Source organism: Oncorhynchus clarkii, chromosome 4 (genome assembly GCF_045791955.1).
Source record: "Oncorhynchus clarkii lewisi isolate Uvic-CL-2024 chromosome 4, UVic_Ocla_1.0, whole genome shotgun sequence".
NCBI lineage: Eukaryota > Metazoa > Chordata > Actinopteri > Salmoniformes > Salmonidae > Oncorhynchus > Oncorhynchus clarkii.
The window spans coordinates 30238292-30259759 of NC_092150.1; the positions used below are offsets into that span (position 1 = coordinate 30238292).

Genomic DNA, 21468 nt, shown 5'->3' on the forward strand with positions numbered 1-21468 from the left:
AATTACTGTAAAGAGAAACAGTTGATGGTGATGAAATGAGAAAAACAGCTGAATGACTTTGTTTCTAATGAGAAACCTCTGAACTGTGCAGACACTAGATGGAGCCACTCCATCTCAAGGCTTACTGTAATGTACTCCCCTTCAACACACCCCTCACCCTCCTCTTTCCCCATATTCTCATCCTCCATTCACCCCATGACAGTAAACGCCAGGAAGGAGTGAGGGTAAAAGACAGAACAGATTCCATCATCACTCCACTTAGCGACAAATAGCGGTGATCTAGCCTCCATTAAAGCGGGCCATCAGCGTCAGAGCTCATCTGTAAATCCCGACAGTCTAACGGCACTGTCAGGGTAATATACCACCATACGACACATCAAGTACCGCCAGGACTGAACATGAGATGTGAAGGCCAAAATGTATGTGACTATGAGGAGAAGATACACTGTACTGATCAAAGTGTGAAAGGTAAACTGAGTTTTGTCCGAAATGCCTTGGAGAAGGAAGGTGTCATATTTGTCCTGGATTGATCTGAGATGTGACTGTGAGACATGCTCCGAAAATGCTGCTTTGTGGTGATGGTGAACGCAGCCTGAATAATAACACGGAGAATGGACATACTAAATGTGTCTGTGAAGATTGAGAGAAAGATAACAGCAGAGGGGGAGCGAGAGAATGAGTGAGAGAAAGAGAGAGTGAGGGAGGAAAAGAAAGTTCAAGTTGAGCCAGACAGACATGTTCTTATCAACACCTTACAGCATTTTCGGCATATTTAATCAAATAAAAAATAATTAAAAGCTGCGAAGCAACGTTTGGTTTGATGAGAGGATTCCACAGGTTATCAATTCTGAGACTGGAGGCACTGAGGACCCTGTTCACATCCATCTGCCCGACGGTAGATGACATCTACCAACATGTGGAGCGAATCTTGCAGCTGACGTTCTCCCCTTCCGCAGCAAGAAGTTGGTGACACAATTACACCAAGTCCAGAAAGCTGTGAACATCCCAGAGGCTGGAACAAAACGTCTTAATGTAGGTGACACTATCCTACCCCCATTCTCTGTGCAAAGGAAGCATCTTCCCTGAGAGCCACCAAAGTGGCCAGGCACTTGTAGACTGGGGCTTACTGTCGTGAGACCACAGAAGATGGACCTCTTCAGCTAGGCTGGGTCATCTTGGTGGTCTTGGTGGCCTGCCTCTCCAGTTAGCTTGGTGAAGCACCCTGCCTCGATGGGCTTTTGGATCTCGGCATTGTATACTTTTGCTTTTCCGGGGTCCTTTAGCAACCTCTTAGTTCAGGCTTCTAGGATGTACACAGCTTCCTGGTCTTGCCGTGACCAACTTCATGCTGCGAAAAGTAGAGAGCGGATGTGAACAGGCATTGCTGGGTTTGTATCTGCTGAGGCATGTGACCATCAGGGCTCTGGAGTGTCCAACCAAACTGCATATTCAACCAAACTGCTGGTCTACCAGCTGGCCCTAGCCTGATCATCTCTATCAGGTTGGTGTAGTCCGCTCCGATGAGTATCAGTGGGTGTGCCTTGTCAAAGGCATGATGTGATAGCACTTCTACATGGCTGGCACGGGCTGGCACGGGATAGGACTGCTCATCAAGGGCCAGTCGGGTGGCTGTGAAAGCTCCCTTTATGGGGTACCTCTCTGCTGGCCTGGCCACTTTGTCTAGAGGGGTGACAAGCAGGACACTGGAGCTCGGCTTGGCAACACTATGAAGCACTTAGAGATGTGCTTCATTGCATTCTCTGCATGGTTTTCTCTGGGTGCATGCATCGGGGCCATGGTTAGTGCAGCCACACTTTACATTTGTATTTTTTAATTTAACCTTTATTTAACCTTTAACCTTTATTTAACCTTTATTTAACCTTTATTTAACCTTTAACCTTTATTTAACCTTTATTTAACCTTTATTTAACCTTTATTTAACCTTTATTTAACCTTTATTTAACCTTTATTTAACCTTTATTTAACCTTTTACCTTTAACCTTTATTTAACCTTTATTTAACCTTTATTTAACCTTTAACCTTTATTTAACTAGGCAAGTCAGTTAAGAACTAATTCTTATTCTTCCTACACCGGCCAAACCCGGATGACGCTGGGCCAATTGTACGCCGCCCTATGGGACTCCCAATCATGGCCAGTTGTGATACAGCCTGAATTTGATCAAGGGTGTCTGTAGTGACGCCTCTAGCATTGAGATGCAGTGCCTTAGACTGCCACTCGGGAGCCCACTTCCGACAACGCTCACCGTCCTTGATCCACTTTTGATATGTTCTGAAGGCTGCTTCACTATCTCTGTGCACTAAGATATATAGTGTTCAACACTGTGGAAGAGGTCCAGGCAGGTGAGCCGGCTTGAGCGGTGCAACAGGTCCAGGCGGATAAGTTAGGTGGAGCGGTGCAGCAGTTCCAGGCAGGTGAGCTAGATGGAGCGATGCAGCAGGTCCAGGCAAGTGAGCTGGCTGGTGAGGGGCAGCAGGCAGCTACTGGTAAGCTGGTAGGACAGGAGTGGTCCATGGAGGATAAACTGGCTGGGCAGGTGCAGCCCACGGTTCGTCAGTTGAATAGAATAGAGCAGCTGAGGGAGTCTGAGCTTGTGTCATGCAGACTAAGCCTGAGCTGGTGGGTGGAACAGCTGGTGTTTGGAAGACTGGTAGCTCAGGGCATCCCCACCAGTCCATGACTGGTTTGGTGGGATTAACAACATCAAGATAGAGTGTATTGTCACATTTCCATACTGCTGGTAGGGACTTTTGGCCGACTGCCTACTTGAAATTTGTGTTTGTGGCAGTGATTTTGTGACAGTGTAGGTCTGTGTGGGGATGGTGGCCTCTGTAGCGATGGTGGCTTTCTACAGGGTCAATCTCGCCAGCTCTTCCATTCCTGCCGAGGAATATGTTAGTGGTAGTGTGACTGAAACGTGGGCAGCAGTGTCATGTGGGCTAGTCATGAGTTGGGTGTAGTTTAGTGTAGTGACCACTTCTTGCCCTCACAGTGTTGGGGCAGAGGATCCGAACACGGGATAGCTGGTCGACGGGGGTCGCAGTTTTGGCCTGCTGTCCTCCACTGGGATGTAGCTCCCTGGTGCTGGCACTCTGCACCTGCACTCCTTCCCCCAAGGAGTCAGATAAACTGTGGATTCTAGTTGGAAAGGTAATAGACGTTGGGCATGTGCTGCCACGGGTTGTTGTCGATGTTGTAGAGGAATCAGTGTACATTGTTTTCTGAGATAAGGTTCGGGATGGGATCTTCTAACGGTGAGACTGTTGCTGTGTTTCTTTGCTCCTCTGCCGTGTCACAGTAGGTGTATTGCATCTCGCTCGAAAGACCCATGTTACACTATCAAATTATATTCCTAAACAAAGATGGCGTCCTGCTCAGGTGACCAATCAAGTGACCTGTCACCTGACCCTACAAAGATGGCTGCAGAGCACACCAAACATTCTTTGTTTTGACAGCCATCAGAGGACTCTCCACCAGTATGCGTTATTGACCAAAGAGTGTTGTCTGTAACTTTGATACCTTATAGTCACTGTTATTCTTATAGTTGTGGTGGAAAAAGTATCCAAATGTCATATTTGATTGAAAGTAAAGATGCCTTAATAGAAAGTAAAAGTGAAAGTCACCCAGTAAAATACTACTTAATTAAGTAAAAGTCTAAAAGTATTTGGTTTAAAATATACTTAAGTATCAAAAGTAAATGTAATTGCAAAAGTATATTTAAGCATGAAAAGTATAAATTATTTCAAATAGCCTATATTAAGCAAACCAGACGGCACAATTTTCTTCTATAAAATTGTTTTATTTACAGGGGCACACTCCAACCCTCACATAATTGTTGGACTCATTAGCATTCATTGGTGCTCCAGACTTGCAGGTGTAACTGGAAGTTCAATACAGTTTTAACTTGTTACAGTTAATTAGAAACCAATTATTGAGCCATCAATTAGACCAGGCTAGAGTAGATGTAGTGCTCATTGGTGCTGATGATAAATAGTCAAGTATTCATTGGGGATTCTTGTCCACCTCACTCTAACTGGAGCCGACTTGGTGGTTAGCATCCACCCACAACTTAGTCTTCAGTCTCGATTACACTACATCTACTCTAGCCTGGTCTAATTGATGGCTCAATAATGTGTTTCTAATTAACTGTAACAAGTTAAAACTGTAATGAACTTCCAGTGACACCTGTAAGTCTGGATCAGCCAACAGCCAAGTGCATCTGTTGAAAAGGGTTTCGATCAACGATTTAGTGTCAAGGTTTACAACCCTAGAATAACCAGAGGATGTACAACTCTATTACCACCCAGTTCAGGATTATCCTCATGTTGTCAGGCAGAGAGAATAAAGAAACAAATATTCACACTTCTCTGAAAATGTTAGTGATCCTTCTCTCCTCCTCTCCCCCATCCTTCCACCCTATTCTCTCTTTCCTACCATAGATGATTGTGATGAGTGTGAGCTTTCACAGACCAGCTAACTACCCTAAAATCTCAGCTACTGTCAGCACTTTGTTTAGAAATCCATTCAGTCTCAGAGATTTGGCGCTGTAGCAACCTAACTGGGCCGATTGCTATTCGCTCCCCTCCAGGCCATCCCTCTGAGGCGTGAAGGGAAGTGATGTACTTGACCCACCTTGACACCTGATTGGCTTAGAATAAAGAATCTGTCTCTTCCTTCCTGTCGCACAAAGTTAGTAACATCACTGTCTCAAGGCCATTGACTGACTGCACTGGCAGATAGGGGATAGAGGTGTCAGGACCAGCTACCCGGTTACCCAGTCTCACACCCACACACACACTCTGGCCTTCAGAACTAGACTTTATAAGGCAGTCACATCCTCCTCTGCTTCACTTATTCATAATTTCAAAATGTTTAGTTTTATAATATGTTTATTATTGTTTTTTTAACCTCTAAGTGGGTTATTAATTCTCCATTCTCATTAAGGGTCAGTTGAAACTACCCGTGGGCTAAGTCTTAATGCCACACAGCACGGCAGGCAGCAGAACTAATGGGTTTAGTGCCTGTAGCCATGCCTGTGCTGGGGTTTGGACAGACAGATAAGGACAAAGACTCTGTAAGCTCCCGCTGGCTGGCTCTGATGTTCCACGGCCCCACCTTAGACTTTAATAACCTCTTAAGGATCCCGTAGGATCAGTGTCCCTCTACTGGGACGGTTGTTGCTAACGTGTGCTAATGTGACAAGAATGACGTTGTAAGTAACAGCAAACTTTCCAGGACATGAGCATGTCCAATTTACAGTAGCTATTACAGTGAAAAAACATCATGCTATTGTTTGAGGAGAGTGCACAACAACAAAAAACTTATCACGGCAACTAGTTTGATAAATTCACCTCTGAAGGTAAATAATGTACTTACATTCAGTAATCTTGCTCTGATTTGTCATCCTGAGGGTGCCAGAGATAAAATGTAGCATAGTTTTGTTTGATAAAATCCATTTTTATATTAAAATGTAGGAACTGGGTTCTACAGTTTGAACCCCTGCTGTATCTAATTCCCATGTCCATGCCTGGGATTTGTAGAAGGAAAGTTCTCTTTCAATGCCAAAAATACTGTCTGTGGTTGTATCAGAAGAGGCAGGGCTTTCCCCAGGGAACCATCTCCCACCATACTGCTGGATAAATGAATAAACTACACCATTAGCCCTCATCGCATAACATCAAAGGCCTAAAATGAAGTAGACTGTTACATAAGACTGTGTATGGGAGACAAAGTGTCAAAAGTGATTTTCTACTACCTTCTACGAGGTCCGTGTGTGAGACTGTCAGGCTTGTTGCTAACGCTTTGACTGTGTGTGTGTTCTACGAGGTCCGTGTGTGAGACTGTCAGGCTTGTTGCTCACACTCTCTCTCTGTGTGTGTGTGTGTGTGTGTGTGTGTGTGTGTGTGTGTGTGTGTGTGTGTGTGTGTGTGTGTGTGTGTGTGTGTGTGTGTAAATACAGTAGGTTGAGCACAGTTGTGAAATTGTTGCCACTGGTCTCCAGGCGCTTCGTGTGCTTGTGTGTGTTTGTTGATTCCGCACAGCTAGTGTGAGGAGCGTATGACCTATATGTCCCAACTAGGTAAATGAAAACCAATCTGACGTTAAACAATAGTAACCAGAGGTGTGATCAAGTCACTATTATTCGAGCCACAACCAAGTCTCACGTCACAAGGTCTGAGTCTCAAGCAGAGTCCCGAGTAGAACGGGTCAAGACTCGAGTCAAGTCAAAGTCGTGCATTCTAAGAGCAAGTTGAGTCACAAGTTTTCAAGTCAAGTCTCAAGTCAAGTTTAAAAAAAAATCTATACATTCAACGACTTATTGAACTAAAAACCTTTGTATATTTATTGAGGCTACTAGGGGTTGCACAGCAGTCATAAGGGCATGAAATCAGCAGAAGATAAGGCAGGTTGACGTGCTGAGAGTGTAGATTTATTTACAGGTCTTGGTGATCCAATGGTGAAAGCGCCATATCATACAAAATATACAAGTAGGTTTACCAAATACACACGGGCAATATTCCGAAAGAATTAGCCTCCGTAACTGGCTTAACCTGTCCTATCTGAACGGACACAGGGAGAGGGCAAGGCTGTACAGCGTCCCCTTGAGAAACCACATTGAATCTGTCTAGCAGGATCTCAAACAGGTACACCTATTGTACATAATATAAGCACTTGTTCCCCAGGACCATACAATTACCCTATTGGCAATTACAACCAATAAACTGGTCCTATAATGTAAAAATGTCTATGTGTTGCAAAAAAACGTTAGGGGGGTGGAATGATGAAATGCTAGAAATTATTGTATTATTATATGTTGGGGCTCCCAGCGGTCTAGTGCAGCGGTCTAGGGCACTGCATCTCAGTTCAAGAGGCGTCACTATAGTACCTGCTTCAAATCCAGGCTGTATCACATCCAGACGTGATTGGGAGTCCCATAGGGCGGCGCACAATTGGCCTAGCGTTGTCCGGGTTTGGCCGGTGTAGGCCGTCATTGTAAATAAGAATTTGTTCTTAACTGACTTACATAGCTAAATAAAGGCTAAAATAAAATACAACATTTAATATAGATTTACCACATAGGGCCTATGCTTTTAAACATGTAAAAGCAGCAGAAATCATTTCAACAAGAGAAAAAAAGCACTCTTCACTGGCGTAAGTTTTGAGAGCGAAGTAAACAATGAATATTCTTGATCACCAAACAATTTTTGGAGCTGCATATTTATTTATTACAGCAATCCTCTCTCTCTACAATTTGACGTTTGCACTGCACTCAATCCTATAAGTATACAGCAAATCAGCAATATGTTCGCTAGTTCACCAGACCTGTGTTGATAGACAGTTTGCTGGTTCAATCAGAGTGCCGATTTCACTAGCCAATTTGTTGCAGTTTTTTTATGTTACAAGGGCAATGCTCCGGCTACTGTCTCTGGCTGCGTGTGGAGTAATCCACGTAGACTGTTCCACAAAATGAGTGGCAAAACATTACAAACCTGGCCAGATAATTTCAAGTCATCAGTCTCAAGTCCAACTCAAGCCTCAAGTTATTTTTATTGGCTATCAAGTCGAGTCTCAGGTCATCAAATTTGTCCACAAATTCTGATAATAACACAACTGAAACCATTCTACTCTCTTGTTTAAACAGTGCAGCACTCTAAAGATGACAGTAATTCAATAGGCACGGTGGGTCAGACTTTATCTGGATAGTCCATCTGTAGATGCTGTAGAGCTGTTCATACTACTGTATCTGTTGATAAGCAACTGTTTGCTAGGGTCAAGTTTAGACTAAGGGTTAATTATGTTAGGGTTGTGACTAGGTTTAGGGTAAGGGTTCATTTTAGGGTAAGGGTTAAGGTTAGGTTTAGTAGATAGTTGAAATGTCACTGATAGTCTGTAGAGAATCTACAAATGGACTTTCTAAAATGTTTTACCACATGGTGTATTAATCATGTTTTGTCAATAATTATGTAAATAATCATCATGCTGAGCTGGGTTACTGGTGAGTAATTGGTATTTTGTGTATTATTTTGTATGTGTGTGTCACGTCCTGACCTTAGTTCCTTTTTAGTGTCTCTGTTTTAGTTTGGTCAGGGCGTGAGTTGGGGTGGGCATTCTATGTTTTGGCTCTGTGTGTTATATTTCTAGGTGTTTGGCCTGGTATGGTTCCCAATCAGAGGCAGCTGTCATCGTTGTCTCAGATTGAGAACCATACTTAGGCAGCCTGTTTTCCCACTATGGTTTGTGGGTAGTTGTTTACTGTTTTATGTTGTGTCACCTTGCAGGACTGTTTCGATTTTCGTTGTTTCACGTTTGTTATTTTGTGTTCAGTTGTAATAAATGTAACATGGACATGTACCACGCTGCATTTTGGTCTGATCTTGACTATACTTCCTCAGACGAAGAGGAGAATCGTTACAGAGTGTGTGTGGGAGAGCTGGTGTTAAAGTCAGATAAGTCACACATATGATTTATAAAGGTTAATATTAGCAAAGTGAAGAGCTTTCAGACAAACAAGATAGTAGCTAGGAAGGGAACAACGACCAGCTCACTGTAGTTCAAACACCACCATCTGTTAACCTACACAAACATGTGTCTCAGTCCTACCTGTGCCACAGCTACATGTGTCTGTTGCTGTTGTTGCTGTAGTTGTTGCTGTAGCAGCTGAATCTGGTGGTGAACTGACAGGGGAGCACTGTTGAGCAGAGTACCCGACGACGGCAGCAGCATCCTGGGGGACGCCAGCAACAGAGAGGCCTCCTCTGGAACCTGCCATGGAGGAGAGAAGGTTAATGATGAATTGATGGATTGAGAGAGGGAGCCATCAATACAAGGAGAGAGAGGATGGAAGAGGTAAGGAGGAGATGGAGATAGTGCCTTCAGAAAGTATTTCCACACTTTTTCCACATTTTGTTGTGTTACAGGCTGAATTTTAAATGTTTGACTTTTTGTCACTGGCCTACACACAATACCCTATAATGTCAAAGTGGTATTATGTTTGTCAACTTAATTACAGACGAAAAGCTTTAATCTTGAGTCAATAGGTATTCAACCCCTTTGTTATGGCAAGCCTAAATAAGTTCAGGAGTAAACATTTGCTTAACAAGTCACATAAGTCACATTATTTTTTTTGTGACTACCTCATCTCTGCACCCCACACATACAATTATCTGTAAGGTCCCTCAATCGAGCAGTGAATTTCAATCAAAGATTCAACCACAAAGAACAGTGAGGTTTTCCAATGCCTCGCTAATATGGGCACCTATTGGTAGCAGACATTGAATATCCCTTTGAGCATGGGGAAGTTATTAATTACACTTTGGATGGTGTATCAATACACCCAGTCACTACAGAGATACAGACGTCCTTCCTAACTCAGTTGCCGGAGAGAAAGGAAACCACTCAGGGATTTCACCATGAGGCCAATGGTGACTTTACAGAGTTTAATAAGTGTGATAGGAGAAAACTAAGGATGGATCAACAGCATTGTAATTAGTCCATAATATCCAGGCAAAAGAAAACTTGGTTCAGTCTGCTTTCTACCAGACACTGGGATATGAATTCCCCTTTCAGCAGGAAAATAACCCCAAACACACTGCAGTTGCTTACCAAGAATACAGTGAATGTTCCTGAGTGGCCGAGTTACAGCTTTGACTTAAATCTGCTTGAAAATCTATGACAATACATGAAAATGGCTGTCTAGTAATGATCAACAAACAATTTGAAAGAGCTTAAAGAATTTTGAAAAGAATAACGGGCAAATATTGTCCAGATGTGCAAAGCACTTAGACTTTCCCAGTAAGACTCACAGCTGTAATCACTGCCAAAGGTGATTTTAACATGTACTCAGGGCTGTGAATACTGTATGTAAATGACATATTTCTGCATTTTATTGTCAATAAATTTGCTCACATTTAAAAAAACATGTGTTCACTTTGTCATTATGTGGTATTGTGTGTAGATGGGTGAGAGAAAAAAATATTGAATCCAATTCGAATTCAGGCTGTAACAATACAAAATGTGGAATAAGGCAAGTGGTATGAATACTTTCTGAAGGCACTGTCAACAAATAGAAAGAAAGTCAGAGAGACATATTTATATATGTTCATATTCAATGTGTTCTTTGGCAGTGTGAGTGTACATTTACCTAGACTGGCTGAAGCGACCCATGTGACTCACAGCGCAAGGAGAGCTGTGACCACACTGGTCTGGAAAGGAGGCTGTTTGTTAATGCAATATTTGCTTAGAAATTGTGCAATGGGTTCGATTGGTTTTCTAAATTTGAAAATCCAACTGTTGTGAAGGAAAGGGCCGGTGCTCGGGAGCTGAGTGTGGCTGTGCGTGTGGGTGATTGAGTAAGAAAGACACAGAGGAGAGCCAACCAGTGTTAGCCAGACTAACATTTCCCCTGGTGATAAGCAGAGCTTAAGGTAAAACAGAGGCATTGCTGAACAGGCCCTAAGAGAAAAAGAAAAAGCCATGCTCGCTCATGCATCTACATGTCAGACAGACAACCAAATATGTCACTACTGGAATAGTATTCACACGATAATTCATTGAAAAAGAAGAACAATAGCAGCTTGTATCTGTCAAAGGCCTGGAGGACTATATTTTTTCCTTGAATAGCAAAATCAATCTGTGTCGGAGAGAGAGAAAGAGTTGCATTTGTGTATGTGTGTGTGTCAGACAGAGATAATTGCATAGAATATGCATTTACTGAAGAATACAGAGAGAGAGAGATTACATTTTGATGGACCTATTAGCACATCCTTGCTCAGGCCAGTTGGAGAGAGAACTGCTTCAGAAATAAAATCATATGTTGTTGGATGTTTCCAAAGTACTGTTTCATGACACAACCCACATTTCCATCCATAGTTTTTATGCGAGTCAAGTCATACCGTATAAAAAAAAATCATGACAGCTGTGATGGAAACAGGAAGTTTCGGAAAATTTTTCTAAATGCTGACAAAGAATTTGTTCATTCGACATGGTGGGATATTTTTGTGTCGGTAAAATTACTCATGCGTGAAATGGTGGTGGAAATGCCTTTATGCTCAAATATTGATATAATAACCATCGTATCGAAGTAAACTTGGAGTCCCAAAATGATATGGTGTGTGGTCCTCCCACTATGACTTGGGAAAGCATGCGGTTTATTAGGCTACAGATAAAATGATTTATGATTAACTTCACAGGGTGGTGAATGTGTACAGTGATGAGCTTGATGCTCCTTACCAATAAATATCAAGGGTCTTATTCTGGTGACATGATCGATGTAGACTAGCCTACCCACACTGTATCTGTTGGCTCACAGATATCCACAGCAAGTGATTTTTATCCACAGCAAGTGGATAAGAGGGAGTTCCATAAAGGTGTACATCTATCCCTCTCAGTCAAGCAGAAGTTTGCGACGAGTCATGCTCCTCTGAGTCTGCAGGACAGATACAGTACGATGGGTAGTTGACAAGCTGCACTAACAAGAACACAGTAGAGGTTATTCAAGACCTTTCTTGTCAGACATAGCACCTTTACACCGTTCCTTTATTCAGAAACAATCAGTGGTTTTCCTGTATATTTGAGAAAGCAGAATCATTGTTACTCATCATGATATTTGGTATTTTTTTTAGGATCCCCATTAGCTGTTGCGAAAGCAGCAGCTACTCTTCCTGGGGTCCACACAAAACATGAAACATGATACAGAACATTAATAGATGAGAACAGAACTACATACATTTAAAAATGGCACACATAGCCTACATATCCATACATATACACACACAAAATATCTAGGTCAAATAGGGGAGAGGTGTTGTGCCGTGAGGAGTTGCTTTATTGCTTTTTTAAAACCAGGTGTGCTGTTCATTTGAGCAATATGAGATGGAAGGGAGTTCCATGCAATAATGGCTCTATATAATACTGTACGTTTATCTTGAATTTGTTCAGGATTTGGGGACTGTGAAAAGACCCCTGGTGGCATGTCTGGTGGGGTAAGTCTGTGAGCTGTTGGCTAGAGCCACGTGCCAAGACCTATAAGCACATTTCCTATTTAACACAACAGATTTTGTGACAAAACTATTGGAAGAGTTGAATACAGTTGAAAATGCGATGAAAACAAATTCAACTTTAGATTTTATTCGGGAACTTAGCATTTTGTGTGCACTACGTCATCACACACTGATTTTTATCCACAGCAAGTCCGTTTGGTGAAAACACACCACTGGTGGGAAAATGCACACATTGTCCTCATGCAGATTTTTGAATACTGTATTAACATGAAAATGTGTTGCCAATTGTATGGAAACCTAGCTACAGACAACACAAAGAATGAGTTACAGGTCCAAGCTAGACAATTTCACAATACATAACGTATGGATAGTCACCATTATTCAGAGTGGTTGGGTTAAATGCAGAAGACACATTTCTATTGAATGCAGTCAGATGTACAACTGACTAGGTATCCCCCTTTCCTTTCTATTACACTGCACAGATTCACTCTCTGAACAAACAATTCACTCAATCCACTATGTTTGTTTAGAAGTCAGCAAATTACACCCCAAATGTATGTTCTGCCATCTGTCTTAGGTATAGATACTGCGGCATCAACAATGGTCTCACACACATACGGCAGTCTCCCCTTGATCCAGGCCTCTGGTCTCTAATGGAGTTGATGAGTGATGGTGTGTCGCTGTCTGATCTACAGGTCAATCAGGACATTACCAGACAAGCTGTTTACTCTCAACTCTTGATGAACAGTGGATCTCTCTCTCTCTCTCTCTTTGTCTCTGTCTCTGTCTCTCTCTGTCTCTCTCTGTCTGTGTGTGTGTGTGTAGTGATTTCATCAAGTGTAGTACACTAGTAATGTGCTGGTCAGTTGTTTGTTTACCCGAACCTACGCAATTGCTAATAACCCATCAGCAACTGGCTGACTATATGTGATAAAGTGAAAAATTGAGGACCTACCCCGACCCTAATCCACGAATAGGCCGATTGAAAATGCGCTGTACAGTCAGATGACAGAACTAATTTTTGACAGGGAGAGCAAGACTAATTTGTTAAAGCCTAATTTAGATATGTTTCAGTTTAGAATTTCCAACATTTTGGTTGGCTATTTGTTAGTCAGCTTGTCTAAAATTAGATATATCCAATTTTATTTCTCACATGCGCCGAATACAACAGGTGTAGACTTTACAGTGAAATGCTTACTTACGAGTCCTTTCCCAACAATGCAGAGTAAAAAAGTAAGAACAATTATAAAACATTTGAAAAATTAAAAATGGAAATAGTAACACAGTCAGTGTCCCGATTTCAGTTATGTTACCATTACATTTAACCCATCTGAACAGTAGGCTACAGTTTCCTTGACGTGCCATATTTGATGTCCCCGTCTTGTGACTCTCTAATATGTATAGCGCCTCACAATTATCACACATAATTTAGCTGGCACTGCTATCATCTTCTTTTGCCACTTAACAAAATCTTTCCCAAACATTACTGTTCTGGCCCTCCCCTCTCTTTAAACTCTCAATTTTGCAGCTTTTATCTTATTGAATTCAAATCCGACATTGTACTTTTTGCCTCAGTGGATCGACGTTAACTTTTTCTGCCCAAGTTTCCAAAAGCACTTGGTGATTGGTGTGTATTTGGCACGCATACAGACAGGCCCTGAAGTTTAGGCTTACACAGTAACGGCAGGCAAAAAATAATGAAAGAGAAACCTCAATGTAGCCTATAGATATGAATTGCACACGAATAATACATTTATGGATTTGTAATGCATTGTTTTCTTTTAATTCAACCCGCTGGATTTTGGGATTTAAATTCAACCCGCCCGCCACCCACCTTTCATCCACCCAATATTTCATGACCCTAAACCTGCCTGCTCCACGGAAATAGCTACAGGGATTGCGGGTTATGAATCAACCCGCGCATCACTACAGTAAGCATCTTTGTACTGTTTACTTTGGTAACTCTGGTTAAATAATTGTTTGCTTTACACATAATTTGTCAGAAGAATTGTAATAGTTTGAAGATGAAAATAATACCTCAGCTGAAAGACTGACTGTTTTTATGTACCAAGTACGCTTGCATAGAGAACTGTCACTGGTATAATGGTAGTAGAATTGAAGAGGGAGTGAATATAATACATGGGCAACGGTTAGGGGCGCTGGGGAGGAAAGAGAGCGAGAGAGAGAAACCTGTCAGTTTCCATAAAGGTGAACATCTATCCCTCTCAGTCAAGCAGAAGTTTGCGACGAGTCATGCTCCTCTGAGTCTGAAGGACAGATACAGTACGATGGGTAGTTGACAAGCTGCACTAACAAGAACACAGTAGAGGTTATTCAATACCTTTCTTGTCAGACATAGCACCTTTACACCGTTCCTTTATTCAGAAACAATCAGTGGAGTTTTCCTGTATATTTGAGAAAGCAGAATCATTGTTACTCATCATGATATTTGGATTTTTTTTTAGGATCCCCATTAGCTGTTGTGAAAGCAGCAGCTACTCTTCCTGGGGTCCACACAAAACATTAAACATGACATAATAAATAACATTAATAGATAAGAACAGAACTACATACATTTAAAAATGGCACACATAGCCTACATATCCATACAAACAATTTTGAATTTTCAACACAATGTGGATGTATTTCAAGGCCTACATTCAAACTCAGTGCCTCTTTGCTTGACATCATGGGAAAAATCAAAAGAAATCAGCCAAGACCTCAGAAAAAAAATTGCAGACCTCCACAAGTCTGGTTCATCCTAAGGAGCAAATTCCAAATGCCTGAAGGTACCACGTTCATCTGCATAAACAATAGTACGCAAGTATAAACACATTGCAGCCGCCATACCTCTCAGGAAGGAGATGCGTTCTTGTCTCCCAGAGATTAATGTACTTTGGTGCGAAAAGTGCACATCAATCCCAGAACAACAGCAAGGGACCTTGTGAAGATGCTGGAGGAAACAGGTAAAAATGTATCTATATCCACAGTAAAACTAGTCCTATATCGACATAACCTGAAAGGCTGCTCAGCAAGGAAGAAGCCACTGCTCCAAAACTGCCATAAAAAAGCCAGACTACGGTTTGCAACTGCACACGGGGGCAAAAATCTTACTTTTTGGAGAAATGTCCTTCGGCCTGATGAAACAAAAATAGAATTGTTTGGCCATAATGACCATCGTTATGTTTAGAGGAAAAAGGGGGAGGCTTGCAAGCCGAAGAACACCATCCCAACCTGAAGCACGGGGGTGGCAGCATCATGTTGTGGGGGTGCTTTGCTGCAGGAGGGACTGGTGCACTTCACAAAATAGATGGCCTCATGAGGATGGAAAATGATGTGAATATACTGAAGCAATATCTCAAGACATCAGTCAGGAAGTTAAAGCTTGGTCGCAAATGGGTCTACCAAATGGACAATGACTCCAAGCATACTTCCAAAGTTGTGGAAAAATGGCTTAAGGACAACAATGTCAAGGTATTGGAGTGGCCATCACAAAGCCCTGACCTTAATCCCATAGACAATTTGTTGGCAGAACTGAAAAAGCGTGTGCGAGCAAGGAGGCCGACAAACCTGACTCCGTTACACCAGCTCTGTCAGGAGGAATGGGCCAAAATTCACCCAAGTTATTGTGGGAAGCTTGTGGAAGGCTACCCGAAACGTTTGACCCACGTAAAACAATTTAAAGACTGTTTGCTACCAAATACTAATTGAGTGTATGTAAACTTCTGACCAGCTCGGAATGTGATGAAAGAAATAAAAGCTGAAACAAATCTATTCTCTCCACTATTATTCTGACACTTCACATTCTTAAAATAAAGTGGTGATCCTAACTCACCTATGACAGGGAATTCTTTACTAGGATTAAATATCAGGAATTGTTAAAAACTAAGGTCTATGTGTGTATGTAAACTTCTGACTTCAACTGTATATGTTTTGACCATGAAAGTTTACAATCGAAGGATATGACATTTTGTCAGCCGGTGATTATCAAATAACTGCCTGTCTCACGGTAATTTACCGTTAATTATGTTTAGGATCTCCTGGCTTCCACAGCCACTGATGCAGACTTTTGGAACATCTACATTTAAACAAGTCTAATAAACCAATTTAATATAGCCTACACCATCATAATAAATACATTCTTTATTTCAAACAGGTCTAAAGAAATATGATATTAAAAAAATGTAGTCTATTTCAGAAGAACAGAACAGCATACTCTGAGTTGTTAGGCCCTGATATGCCTATGCCATATTGCTGTGGGCTACACTAGTTCATTTAGCAGACAAGATTTGCTTAGAATTCCATGACAAAAAAACATACAATTATTTTATAGTTTAAAGAATACAATTGAACATATATATAAAAAAAAGAAAATTTTGTCCAAAATGATTTCATAGGAAGAGCGCACATGCGGCTATTCTGTGTTGAACAAAGAAACTGGTCCTATATAATTACATTATTTATGCAACTTTAGTTATTTATGCAACTTTAGTGGTGTGTCACGGTTTTCTGTATGTGAAGGAGAGTCGGACCAAAATGCGGCGTGTAGATTACGATTCATGTTTAATGAAAAAACACACTAAACACAACCAAAACAATAAACGTAACGAAAACCGAAACAGCCTATACTTGTGTAAACTAACACAGACCAAGGACATCAAGACACTAAGGACAATCACCCACAAAACCCAACACCAAACAGGCTACCTAAATATGGTTCCCAATCAGAGACAATGACGAACACCTGCCTCTGATTGAGAACCATATCAGGCCAAACATAGAACTAGACAAACTAGACATGTAACATAGAATGCCCACCCAGCTCACACCCTGACCAACCAAAACATAGAAACATACAAAGCAAACTATGGTCAGGGTGTGACATGGTGATACAAACGTTGGGCTATATGTTTTGATTGTTAATACATTCTAAGGCTGCATGATGGGACTCTAATGATGATTTGAACAAAGTCACAAGCTGCACACACTTCATCAGTCTCATTCACAATTATTATTTTTTTTACCCACTTTTCTCCTCAATTTTCATTTTATCCAATTGTTAGTAGTTACTATCTTGTCTCATCGCTACAACTCCCGTACGGGATTGGGAGAGATGAAGGTCGAGAGCCATGTGTCCTCCAAAACACAACCCAACCAAGCCGCACTGCTTCTTAACACAGCACGCATCCAACCCGGAAGCCGGCCGCACCAATGTGTCAAAGGAAACACCGTGCACTGTGCCCGATCCCAAATGAATACAACCACTTGTATTAAAAAACCTTTTAAAAGCAATGAGGCTGATTGTTTAGCTCAAAATGTTGCTAAACTATTAGGCTATTATTTTCATATAATAAGCGCATCAATAAGAGTGAATGTTCCAAAATGCAATCAATTAGTGGAAAAACACTGTTCTCGAAAAGTGACAGCCAATGCGATTATACATGTAATGCTTTATCATAAAGGTGCATTTTTATGGTGAAAATTATCTTCCCCAAACTTGAAACTCACGCATAGCCTATGCTAGTTGGGCTGTACACTGGCTATAAAGCAGATGAATGTGCTTAATTTTCAGAAGTTATTTGGCCACTTTAGTTGTGATACAAACCTTATCAAAACATATAAACCTATAGGCTAGGATACATTAGGTGTGTGAATACAGTGCCTTGCGAAAGTATTCAGCCCCCTTGAACTTTGCGACCTTTTGCCACATTTCAGGCTTCAAACATAGAGATATAAAACTGTATTTTTTTTGTGAAGAATCAACAACAAGTGGGACACAATCATGAAGTGGAACGACATTTATTGGATATTTCAAACTTTTTTAACAAATCAAAAACTGAAAAATTGGGCGTGCAAAATTATTCAGCCTCCTTAAGTTAATTAATACTTTGTAGCGCCACCTTTTGCTGCGATTACAGCTGTAAGTCGCTTGGGGTATGTCTCTATCAGTTTTGCACATCGAGAGACTGAAATTTTTTCCCATTCCTCCTTGCAAAACAGCTCGAGCTCAGTGAGGTTGGATGGAGAGCATTTGTGAACAGCAGTTTTCAGTTCTTTCCACAGATTCTCGATTGGATTCAGGTCTGGACTTTGACTTGGCCATTCTAACACCTGGATATGTTTATTTTTGAACCATTCCATTGTAGATTTTGCTTTATCTTTTGGATCATTGCCTTGTTGGAAGACAAATCTCCGTCCCAGTCTCAGGTCTTTTGCAGACTCCATCAGGTTTTCTTCCAGAATGGTCCTGTATTTGGCTCCATCCATCTTCCCATCAATTTTAACCATCTTCCCTGTCCCTGCAGAAGAAAAGCAGGCCCAAACCACGATGCTGCCACCACCATGTTTGACAGTGGTGTGTTCAGGGTGATGAGCTGTGTTGCTTTTACGCCAAACATAACGTTTTGCATTGTTGCCAAAAAGTTCAATTTTGGTTTCATCTGACCAGAGCACCTTCTTCCACATGTTTGGTGTGTCTCCCAGGTGGCTTGTGGCAAACTTTAAACGACACTTTTTATGGATATCTTTAAGAAATGGCTTTCTTCTTGCCACTCTTCCATAAAGGCCAGATTTGTGCAATATACGACTGATTGTTGTCCTATGGACAGAGTCTCCCACCTCAGCTGTAGATCTCTGCAGTTCATCCAGAGTGATCATGGGCCTCTTGGCTGCATCTCTGATCAGTCTTCTCCTTGTATGAGCTGAAAGTTTAGAGGGACGGCCAGGTCTTGGTAGATTTGCAGTGGTCTGATACTCCTTCCATTTCAATATTATCGCTTGCACAGTGCTCCTTGGGATGTTTAAAGCTTGGGAAATCTTTTTGTATCCAAATCCGGCTTTAAACTTCTTCACAACAGTATCTCGGACCTGCCTGGTGTGTTCCTTGTTCTTCATGATGCTCTCTGCGCTTTTAACGGACCTCTGAGACTATCACAGTGCAGGTGCATTTATACGGAGACTTGATTACACACAGGTGGATTGTATTTATCATCATTAGTCATTTAGGTCAACATTGGATCATTCAGAGATCCTCACTGAACTTCTGGAGAGAGTTTGCTGCACTGAAAGTAAAGGGGCTGAATAATTTTGCACGCCCAATTTTTCAGTTTTTGATTTGTTAAAAAAGTTTGAAATATCCAATAAATGTCGTTCTACTTCATGATTGTGTGCCTCTTGTTGTTGATTCTTCACAAAAAATACAGTTTTATATCTTTATGTTTGAAGCCTGAAATGTGGCAAAAGGTCGCAAAGTTCAAGGGGGCCGAATACTTTCGCAAGGCACTGTATGATTTGATAACGTCACAAAAAAAAGGTATGCACTGTTTCTTGCCTTAATGCATGAACTGGGCATCATTCACAAGTGATAATACATAAGATAATATTGTCACCCATCAGACTATTCTGAATTTAATGTTGTCTTTACATGCAGTAGTTTGGAGTCAAATGTTTGGACACCTACTCATTCAAGAGTTTTTCTTTATTTTTTGCTATTTTCTATATTGCAGAGTGAAGACATCAAAATTATGAAACAACACATATGGAATCATGTAGTATTCTTCAAATAATAGCCACCCTTTACCTTGATGACAGCTTTGCACACTCTTGGCATTACAGGCAACAGCCGCATCGAGCTAAAGGCTACAGCTGGAGTGTGACAATAGTCCGGACGCTTATAAGAAATCCCGCTATGCCCTCAGACGAACCATCAAACAAACAAAGCGTCAATACAGGATTAAGATTGAAATCCTACTACACCAGCTCTGACGCTCATCAGATGTGGCAGGGCTCGAAAACTATTATGGACTACAAAGGGAAACCCAGACGCGAGCTGCCCAGTGACGAGAGCCTACCAGATGAGCTAAATTCCTTTTATGCTCACTTCGAGGCAAGCAACATTGAAGCATGCACAAGAGCACCATCTTTTCTGGATGACTGTGTGATAACGCTCGCGGTAGCCGATGTGAGCAAGACCATTAAACAGGTCAACATTCACAAAGCCGCTGGGCCAGATGGATTACCAGGCATGCGCGGACCAACTGGCAAGTGTCTTCACTGACATTTTCAACCTCTCCCTGACCGAGCCTGTAATACTTACATATTTCAAGCAGACCACCACAGTCCCTGTGCCTAAGGAAGCGAAGGTAACCTGCCTAAATGATTACCGCCCCGTAGCACTCACGTCGGTAGACATGAAGTGCTTTGAAAGGCTGGTCATGGCTCACATCAACAACATCCTCCCTGTAGAAAAGGCCCATGGAGTTGGTGGAAGAATCCTTAAATTCATGGCCACTTGCTAAGCTGGGCCAGGGGCGCTTTAATTAGGTCAGGTGGAAATGTCCGACACATTAAAAGGAGGAAATCGCCATCGCCCGATCACGCTTTCTCTTCCTTAATAACTCCGTCTAATCCATAAGTTCTGTGCGTCCATGAATTCACGTAAGTCCACGGAATCTGTAACCTTTCATCTGAACTATCTGTTGCAATCTGGAGAGGGGGCCATCAGTTATTGTTTATAGTTATTACCGCGGAGCGCACGCTTCAAACCTACTGTGTAATCTAAATGGTCAATTATCACGGCCCTACAGATCATCACAGGCCATTTATGCCATCAATATATGGTTAATATGTAATGAAATTACATGAACATATGAAGACAAACTTGAAAGGGTGAAATATGAAACTTAATTTTTTGCTGAAATGATCAGTTCTGATATCAAACTGATGGGGATTAGAGATTGAATAACCGATCACTGATTTAATTATGGGTATTATTCTTCTCATGATTATGACGAATAGTGACGAGCCTAAATAACTCAAGCATGATTCCTATTGACTTGTTATTGAACTGAATTGCTGAATTACCTAATTATGTTAATAATTAATGATTGTTATGATTTGATCTTTGTGATTATGAATTTGATTGGACACATGTTATTCTGTTTCCTTTGTGATGCAGCACAGACTACCCAGTAAATATACCACTTCATGGTTAAAGTAATTCCTGCCTCAGTCTCATCCATTCCTCTGTCACCTGACACGTGACCACCTGTTCACCTTCACTGTCAGTCATCCTACCTGTCCAGCTACCCACACAGATTCCACTAATCTTTCATTCCCTGATACTCTAGACCCACTCAAATTCGCATACCACCCCAACAGTCGCACTCCACGCCTACCTTTCCCACCTGGACAAAATGGACACCTATTTGAGAATGCTGTTCATTGACTACAGCTCAGCGTTCAACACCATAGTGCCCACGAAGCTCATCACTTAGCTAAGGACACTGGGACTAAACACCTCCCTCTGCAACTGTATCCTGGACTTCCTGACGGGCAGCCCCAAGGTGGTAAGGTTAGGCAACAACACCTCTGCCATGCTGGTTCTCAACACTGGGGCCCCTCAGGGGTGTGTACTTAGTCCCCTCCTGTACACCCTGTTCACCCAGGACT

General features: G+C 41.7%; 1 protein-coding gene across 1 annotated transcript in view; it reads right to left on the reverse strand.

Annotated features, from left to right (window-relative positions):
• The window catches only part of LOC139407969 (dystrophin-like protein 1), a 257732-nt gene that overhangs the window by 18111 nt on the left and 218153 nt on the right, over nucleotides 1-21468 (reverse strand). The window contains exon 12 of the mRNA XM_071151829.1: nucleotides 8621-8782. Coding sequence (XP_071007930.1) covers nucleotides 8621-8782 — 162 coding nt within the window. The remainder of the gene's footprint in view (nucleotides 1-8620; nucleotides 8783-21468) is intronic.